The sequence below is a fragment of the Anoplopoma fimbria genome, chromosome 12, assembly GCF_027596085.1.
Source record: "Anoplopoma fimbria isolate UVic2021 breed Golden Eagle Sablefish chromosome 12, Afim_UVic_2022, whole genome shotgun sequence".
NCBI lineage: Eukaryota > Metazoa > Chordata > Actinopteri > Perciformes > Anoplopomatidae > Anoplopoma > Anoplopoma fimbria.
The window spans coordinates 8,628,834-8,638,333 of NC_072460.1; the positions used below are offsets into that span (position 1 = coordinate 8,628,834).

At 42.4% G+C, this 9,500-nt stretch overlaps 1 protein-coding gene across 1 annotated transcript in view; it reads left to right on the forward strand.

The window, feature by feature from the left end:
• Nucleotides 1–9,500, forward strand: part of LOC129099642 (rho guanine nucleotide exchange factor 10-like protein) — a 35,857-nt gene extending 26,357 nt beyond the window's left edge. The window contains exons 22-28 of the mRNA XM_054608954.1: nt 625–711; nt 1,609–1,829; nt 2,201–2,358; nt 2,492–2,634; nt 5,891–6,062; nt 6,472–6,588; nt 7,951–9,500. Coding sequence (XP_054464929.1) covers nt 625–711; nt 1,609–1,829; nt 2,201–2,358; nt 2,492–2,634; nt 5,891–6,062; nt 6,472–6,588; nt 7,951–8,546 — 1,494 coding nt within the window. The 3' untranslated portion in view covers nt 8,547–9,500. The remainder of the gene's footprint in view (nt 1–624; nt 712–1,608; nt 1,830–2,200; nt 2,359–2,491; nt 2,635–5,890; nt 6,063–6,471; nt 6,589–7,950) is intronic.

The window sequence follows — 9,500 nt, forward strand, 5'->3', positions numbered from 1 at the left end:
TATGAATTATATGTAAACAATATGCAAATGTATTCATTTTCATATATTTCTGTAATGTTAGTACAGTCTACCTCATTAAGATACAGACAGAAATATAGAGTATAGAAAAGAGTAAATGTAGATCTATTTCTTTCTGATTAATTACTAAAAAAGATTATTACATTTTTAATAATTTATTCATGTGCTCATTTCAGCTTTTACTATATTTTTAATAGTATTTGTTTTTGTATTGCTACGAGTTTATTTGTGTATTTAGTAATTAATTCGATTTTTAATTTTAGCTGGTATGTTTGTTTTGGTTCTATATATATATGTATTTATCAGTAAATATTTTTGGTTGTTACACAGCAGATAACCGTAGTATATTTAGCATATATTAATATTCAGTATGTTCCATAATGCTCTTACATGGGTTGGATCCTCTTCAGACTCTTCATCTCTTTGACCCATTTTCTTGGAAGCTGTGCAGTGATTTTTTTATTTCGAAAGTTATGACACATGAAAAAGCTGTCCATCTGGTGCCAAAGCATTTTTAACGCCTCTTACTGAACAAGTGTGAGGAAGAACTTGATGGAGTCCAGGAGTCCTTCAGTAAATGAAGCATGTCTCTGTCTGTCTGTGCAGCTGGAGGCAGCTCTTCACAGTCCGTCTCAGTCCAGCCTGCTTGGGTTCTGCATTGCCAGTACGTCTTTACCACAGGGTTACCTCTGGGTGAGTACGGTGGGAGGGGATCTGAGGTTGTCACCCTTTGGGGAGCAGATACACAACACTGAGGAAAGCTTAAAGAGCTGCACAGTGTGTCCATAAATACTATTATACAGTGCATATATAAAGCTGTCCATGTAGACCAAAGCTAAACTACAATTGTTGTCGTTGCTCTGTGATGCCTCTGCTGTCTCACTGGGGGACAAAACAACAGCTGATTTCAGATCTGTTGTTAAGGTTACTGTAAAGCTGTATCATGTTTAAAGGCTGTAAACAGTCTAACCTTTTCCATAATGTTTGCAGCTATGGTTTAGATTGATCATCAGTTTAGCACAGCTCACTAGTTTCCTCCCTTTGGTGTTAACAAAGACCAAGTACTGTATTTCAAGTGTAGTACAAGGCATGGTCTATGTACATTTTTAGTTGAATTGAATTTTCATAACAAAGTATTTCTCTTTTTTCACATTTCAACTGTAGTGTGAATGTTGAATAATCAAATGAAGGAGGCCTCTGTCCAACCGATAAAACAGAACATTCTTTCAGTGTATGACATGAATATTCATCGGCTGTGTGGGTTTATATATATATATTCATGCACTTTCTTTCCCATCATCTTTGAGTCATTTCTTCAAAGTTTATTCTCAAATTTATTCTCATAATAACATACCGGTTGGCCATCTCAATCTTCCTTCTTACCCTTGGCCAATATTCTCTCATATATTGTGTTATACTCATATTGGATACCAAATAACACGTTATCAATAGTTTGTTAACTTTTTATTTAAAGCAATTGTCATTACATTTATTCATGAAGTTTAATTCATTCTTGGGGAGACAAACTTTTATTTATGTATGTATTATTTTCTTATTATCATTGTCATTTTCGTCTCTAATGGAGTTCAGGTTGCCGGTGGAGGAAGCACCTTAAACCATGGCCAAGTGGACATCTATTCCCTGAACCGAGCCACTCCTCGCCTGGTCAAGACCGTCCCGCTGAGGGCCCCGGTCCTCTGTCTGGAGTATGTGAAGGAGCCGTGTCCCAGCACAGAGGAGAGGGAGGCTAAGAAGGCCCAGTCTGCAGCCAAGATAGGAAACATCATCTGTGTTGGCCTGCAGGACGGCAGGTCAGTCATTTCCACCAGCTCAGAGACAGACTGATGACCTTTCATCTGGTCCAGTCAGTCGGCTGTGAACACATCTAACAGACCAAATACAACACGTTCCTAAGTGAACTTAAAAAGCTGGTTGGTAGGTGTAATTTTGAACTTTGGAAAGAGCTAGGATAGCTTTTCCCCCCTGCTTCCAGTCTTTATGCTAAGCTAGGCTAACCACATCCTGACTCCAGCTCTGTACTTGATGGTACCTTACACATGAGGTTTGTCTCAGTCTCAACCAATTTCCCAAAGTGTTGAACTTTTCCTTTAAACATGTCTTCCATTTGATGTGATGTGTAGAATTTGACCTTTCAATGTAACGTGTCTCCTTGTCTTCTCAGCATCGGTGTGTACAGCAGCGTGGACACAGCTGTTCAGTGCCTGTTGACCTTGGTGAACCCCAACAGCTGTCCTGTCCTCTGCCTCAAACACTCGCTGTCTTTCCTCTTCGCTGGACTGGCCGATGGCAAAGTGGCTGTTTACCACAGAAGGGCCAGCGGTGAGTTCTCACTGAACAATTCCATCACTGGCGTCATGCTAGTTTGCTTTTCAGAGTGAAGGGACTGTGGTCCACGTTCACTGTATTACAGTGCAGTAGTGGGTACTAAACCATGGACCCCTCTTCCCCTCAGAGAGACTGTGGGACGTGAACTCGTGCAGGCTGGTGTCGCTGGGCTCTGAGCCGGTCTGCAGTCTGCTGACCCTTGAAGACGCTGTATGGGCCAGCTGTGGCAACCAAGTCACTGTCATCCAAGGAACCAGCCTCCACACACAGGTATCAGCAACAGGTGGACAGTTGTATCAAATATGGGAATTCAAAAGGGTTGGTGTTGTTATTTTTGAGGAAGTTAAAATGAGTTTTAATGAGTAACCTGGGCTAAAATAAGTTATATGGCGTGTGATTTACTTAGATAGGCCATTTTGGGTAATTTTGGCCGATTTTAAAGAGCATCCCACTGTTTCACATGTAGTCAAATGCCACTCCAGTCAAGAGATGGTGTATATGGAATGATGTTGGTAAGGAATCAAAAAACGTCTAACCCCAGAAAGTCATCTCTGCTGGCTTACAGGGCAGGACTGCTGTCCTCATTGTTCACAGCAGCTGAAAAAGGATTTAGCTTAAAGGCACAATGAGTAGGATTTTCATAAAAAAAACAATGTATATACTGATACAAAAATAATCCTCTCCATCATCTCTTCTGATCCAGTAGAACTGTGTGTTGGTGTCTGTATCTACAGAGACCCTGCCCTATGCATGGATGTTCTTATTTAACTCTGTTGGAGACGTTTCTGTCCGTCAACCACTTGTTGAACATTTGTCATTAACGCAATGTCTCAGTAATACCTGGAGGTATTTGCTTCAAATTTGGCACAAACATCCACATTCATGGATGAACGAATTAGATTTTGGAGGTCAAAGGTCAATGTCACTGTGACCTCACAAAAAACATGTTTAGTCATAAGTCAAGATAACTACATTTATCTTGACTTATGACTAAACATGTTTTTTTGTGAGGTCACAGTTTGTGAGGTCATTTGATAGGATAAAATGATGGAGTGAAGACATATTTGGACTGACATGGATGTTAACTAAAACTTGACTGGTTGGTGGAGGAAAACAACCATTGGCGTTAAGTCTAGTTGATTTTGTCACCTCCCTGGTATTATTATCAACAATGAGCTGCCTGATCGCCGTCGACATGTTGAGAGCCATTGAGAGGCAATCAAAAAGATCTATGATGTTGCACCATTAAGCCTTTTTCTACAATGCAGTACAATGAATTAGATCATATTTAATGGGAATCTGGCCACTTGTTTTCAAGATTTCATGCTAATGAGATGAGCTAGATGAGCTAATAAAGAACAGACTAATTTACCAACAGAATTTCAAAAAGATGAACACAGTTGTAAAAGGAGTTACATGTTGCCATTGTGTGCTTCTGATTTCTCAATTCAATTCAATTTATTTGGTTTAGCCCAAAATCACAAATTGGCCTCAGAGGGCTTTACAATCTGAACACATACGACATCCTCTGTCCCAGGACCGAGAATAATATGACCCAGAATAATGATGGAAAAATTACAACTACTAATAATTCAGTCAGGAACACACGTCATATATTTTTATCTATTTATTGCAACATATAGAAATACATTTCTATTGGCGCTGGTGTCTCCGCTCTTAAAAGGCTCCCTGGATTAGCCAAGCAGTTTACCAAGCCAAAAGAGGGAGCGACATGCATAAACCCCCTGGTAATACAGGAATGAGCCAAAGTAATACTTTGAATACCTTTTTAACCATTTACTATGCAAGATGAACTCTCAAATAAATAGGCTGGAGGGGGCAAAGCTTTGCCAGCAGCACGATCTCTAACAGCATTGGGGTAGCAAGGAAAGTCAGTAATGTGCATTATTGGACATGAACTCTTACAGACAGAGATAAAGAGGAGGAGAAATGAGCTCAGTGTATCCTAGGAAGTCCCTCGACAGTCTGGATCTATAACAGCATATCTAGGGGCTGGACCAAGGCAACCCTGATCCATTCCTAACTATAAACCTGAGCCAGTCCCAACTATAACCCTGAGATCTCCCTAACTCTAAACCTGAGCCAGTCCCAACTATAACCCTGAGATCTCCCTAACTCTAAACCTGAGACAGCCCTAGCTCTAAACCTGAGACAGCCCTAGCTCTAAACCTGAGACAGCCCTAGCTCTAAACCTGAGACAGCCCTAACTCTAAACCTGAGACAGCCCTAACTCTAAACCTGAGACAGCCCTAGCTCTAAACCTGAGCCAGCCCTAACTAAACCTGAGACCCTAACTCTAAACCTGAGACAGCCCTAACTCTAAACCTGAGACAGCCCTAACTCTAAACCTGAGACAGCCCTAGCTCTAAACCTGAGACAGCCCTAACTCTAAACCTGAGCCTAACTCTAAACCTGAGCAGCCCTAACTCTAAACCTAAACCTGAGACAGCCCTAACTCTAAACCTGAGACAGCCCTAGCTCTAAACCTGAGACAGCCCTAACTCTAAACCTGAGACAGCCCTAACTATAACCCTGAGCCAGCCCTAACTCTAAAGCCCCCTGAAACCTGAGCCCTAACTCTAAACCTGAAACATGCCAGCCCTAACTATAAACTAAGCCCTAACTCTAAACCTGAGCCAGCCCTAACTCAGCCCTAACTCTAAACCTGAGCCAGCCCTAACTCTAAACCTGAGACAGCCCTAACTCTAAACCTGAGCCAGCCCTAACTCTAAACCTGAGCCAGCCCTAACTATAAACATGAGCCAGCCCTAACTCTAAACCTGAGCCAGCCCTAGCTCTAAACCTGAGCCCCTAGCCCCTAGACAGCCTAACTCTAAACCTGAGACAGCCCTAACTCTAAACCTGAGCCAGCCCTAACTCTAAACCTGAGCCAGCCCTAACTCTAAACCTCTAAACCTGAGCCAAACATGAGCCAGCCCTAACTCTAAACCTGAGCCAGCCCTAACTATAAACCTGAGCCAGCCCTAACTAACTAAACCTAAACATTTGCAAACCAGAGACCCCTAGCTCTAAACCTGAGACAGCCCTAAACATGAGCCAGCCCTAACTCTAAACCTGAGACAGCCCTAGCTCTAAACCTGAGCCAGCCCTAACTCTAAACCTGAGCCAGCCCTAACTATAATCCTGAGCCATCCCTAACTATAAGAGTTATCAAAGAGGAAAGACTTAAGCCTGTTCTTAAATCTCCATTTACTTTACATCCCCCCTGCTTCCCTAGTAACCTATTGTTCTCATAGTGATGGGACTGAGGACCAACATGAGTATGTAGTGAGTGACTGAGGTTTTAACTGTACACTTATATTGATAATGGCAAACAAACATTTTTTCCTTTCTTTTTTCCTTCTACCAAATATAATTCATGTGCTCACAAAAAATGTTTTCCCAAAAAGTATTCCACAGAACCCATATGTGATATTTGAGCGTGTGCTGCTGCTGACAGATGACCTGCAGACTGTGACCCTCTCTCTGCCTCCCTGTACTTTAGAGCTTCACAGCCCACTCTGATCCAGGCTGCAGTGTTAGCCACATGATTCGTTCAGGCGGGGGGGTTTGGATGGCCTTCAACCAGGGCTCCTCCATTCACCTGTTTCACACCGAGACCCTGGAACCACTACAGGAAGTCAACATCTCCACCCGCACCGCCCATCTGACACCAGGCAAGGCCAGACCAGATGGAAATACAGAGAATAAAGTGCCATGCTCAGATCACACACTTCCACACAAACGTTTACTGAACATCATTTGAAATCTAAAGCTAATAAAGGCTATTTATATAAAGTGCTATTTGCTGAGCAGCTCAGCAGCTGAGTCCTAAGTGATGTCACCAATAGCCAAAATGTATATAAAGGTTAATTCAGGCAGTGAACGAGGAGTAGTCTGATTTGAGATGATTTGTATTGATTTCAATAGTCAGTGTAATCATTTTTTGTTACTTTGCACCCACCAGATGTCCTTGTCTCCCACTTATAAATCAGTAAGAAGACCGCTGTGAACATGGACTGTATTCCTGTTGTGGCAGTAGTAATGGTGGTCATGTTAAAGGTTGAATGTCTCTTTGTACACCAGGTCAGGTGTGTGTCTCCAGCTTGCTGATCTGCCAGGGCCTCTTATGGGTGGGGACCAGCCAAGGCATCATCATCACCTTCCCTGTGCCCACGCTGGAGGGCATCCCCAAGATCACAGGTCAGTGCTGAGTACAGTAGCTCCCCTGATGGCAGCATGTTGTTTGTATACATCTCTGAAGCATGAAGTCATGACATGTAGTTAGTAAAACACCTCCAAATGGGGAGCTAAACTGTCACAGCAGCCAGTGTAACGACTGAATCAGGAACTATATTTATTTTGCAAGAATAACATTATCAGGGATCGGCAAATATATAAAAGCATAAATTATGTCCTAATCGCATATTTTACTTAAAATCGAAAATAATTTCACACTGTGATGGTTAACATTAAACTGTGTAGTTAATCCGCGGTTCACATGCCTGCTGAACCACGAGGGGGGGTCCGTTACACCACTACCCTCTAGTTTTGGACCTACATCAGGTAGGGTGTGTTTGTCCCACTCATTTTTTTGAATAGTGTCTTTTCAAAGTAAACGTCTGTTTTCATAGGAAGATGGATACAAGCAACAAATCTACTTTGGTTGTTTAGAAGAGCCTGGTTGACGTTAACTTGACTGACTAATGAGTCACGTCACCAATAACTTACGTGACTCACAGGACTAATCACACTAATAACTCAAGTGACAAGATGTCAACAGGTACTTTTTGTTTTGCGTGGGAAACCAACACAACAAAAGTCCTGTGTTTTCTTGACTCACTCACCTCCCTTTTCATCTGTCCCGTGGACTTTCTCGCTCTATATACTTTTTCATTCTGTAAAGACGTGGGTGGGTACTTGAAAGTGCGATGCATCAGGATCAGGCTGACCGGCCGTCGGTTATTGACATGTTAACATTTGCCCTTTGCCAACTACTGAAAACTAATAACATTATATAACTAGTTATAGGACATTTATTAGTATCTTGACACTAGATTAAAGCTCCCAAAAGTTCATTGGATTGAAAAAAGGCAACATTTTGTGTGTGCACTGAGATACATTCTCTGGATTTGTTTCCTTAATACTTCGTCTCTCTCAGAGAGGATTTTGATATTTAAAGCACAATGAGTAGGATTTGTCAGATTGTAAACACAACATTCAGAGTTGGCTCCTCCTCCAGATTCACTCTCGTATCTCGTTTTGAAACGAGATTTGTCCACTTGGCATTTTTGTATCAGTATATACATTGTTCCTAAAAAAATTGCTTTGTAAACCTTTCCATTTTAACTAAATGTCCCCTTGAACTACTTTTTCAGACACACACAAACACACATATACACACTCACCTGCTAGAATATCAGCAATCTCTGGTCGTTGGGCTGACGGTGGTCAGCTGGAAAATATTAACCTAACCCTGATATTTCTCTTGTTGATACACATCATTTATTCTTGTCATCGCCATGTGAGACACCGTGGATTCATTTAGAACTGTCTTACCCTCAGGTAAGGGGATGACGTCTGTGAATGCCCACTGCGGTCCGGTGGACTTCCTGGTGTCCACCTCCAGCACCCTGGCCTCCAACTTGCTCAGACGGGACTCCGTCTTCAACGGCAGCGAGGAGGGTGCCAACAGAGAACCAGAGGGAGGTAAAGGTGATGGGGGAGGAGATGAGGAGGGGCAGAGGTGGGAGCAGAGCAGCCTCCCGCAGGACTCAGAAGCTCCTCCTCCAAGGGGGGAGAAGCCCAAGCGTCTCTTGCTGCAGTATCGCCTCCACTCCACCTGCCAGCTGCCGGGGAAGCTGCTGTCAGCCCAGCCCGAACAGGGGACCCACAGGCCCCCCCCAGACTCCCTGGAGCACTGCCCGGAGGACTGCTCCATCTACGAAGTGAGCGAGGACCCTGATGTTTGGGTGAGGGGGCAGCCCGTGGATCGGGGGAAGGAGGGGGAGGCCAGGCGCAACAAAGTCACCTCAACAGCCATCTTCTCCGGTGGAAGAGGACACCGCAGGATAGGACAGATGTCCTCACCAGGCCCCTGCTCAGTCTCCAAAGAAAACACACTGCTGGTGTGGCAACTCCCTCTGACTCTCAGCCAATGACAGACGAGCATGTCACATGACTGTCCTGACTGGCCACTTAATGTCAGCAGTTGGGTTGTGACAGGTGAACACTGAAAGCACATGTTAGCAGGCTAACATTAAAGCTAACATTACTTGTGAAGCCTACCAATACCTGAGTCAGCAGCTACCTCCAGTGATGTGGAACATTATGGATGGAATGTATTTAGACAGTTCCTATTCAACATCCTGCTAAAGGTTTCACCTGGTTGGAGTTGCTCTTTAAACCTGTGATGAACACTGACTGACTGAAGCACTGACACAGGGACCAACAATCATTGACCACTATAAATATCAGCGCTTTGGGTAATATGAACAAACATTTCCATGTTAACAGCGAAACAATGGAATGTTGTGTATTGAAACCTCATTGTTTATACGACCAATTCGTGAAAATTTATGAACTCAGTTACTTTAGAAATTGCGTCACTTTTGTCCAGTGTCCAGGTTTAAATCTATTACAGTGATACATTTGCAGATAAATGTGCTTAATTTAAAGACAGGCACCTTAACATGCTCTTTTATAATTATGTGCTTACTTTTGTTGTATTATAAAGTTGTAATATAAATATCCCGATTATGAACCATTTTTTAAATATCTTTTTTTTTTTATTAAACGACTAGAAAAGAAAGTCAGAATATTTTGAGGTTAATGTTGTACTTTTACTAAAATAGAAGGGAATAAATAATTTTAGAGAATAAAGTTGTTTTTTTTAAATTCATGACTTTTGTGAAATGATTTGCTTTGATTCACACAAGTTTTGGTGTACTAGATGGAAAGGTTATGAAAATACAGGGGTTGTAATAGTATTGTGGAAGAATTGCCAGGTTCAGGTAAATTCTTTATTTTCACCCTGTGTTACTTCACCTTCATAGCGGAAATGTAGCCATGCTGGATGCAGATGGTCTCAGTATTTAGTGGTACACTTTACACTG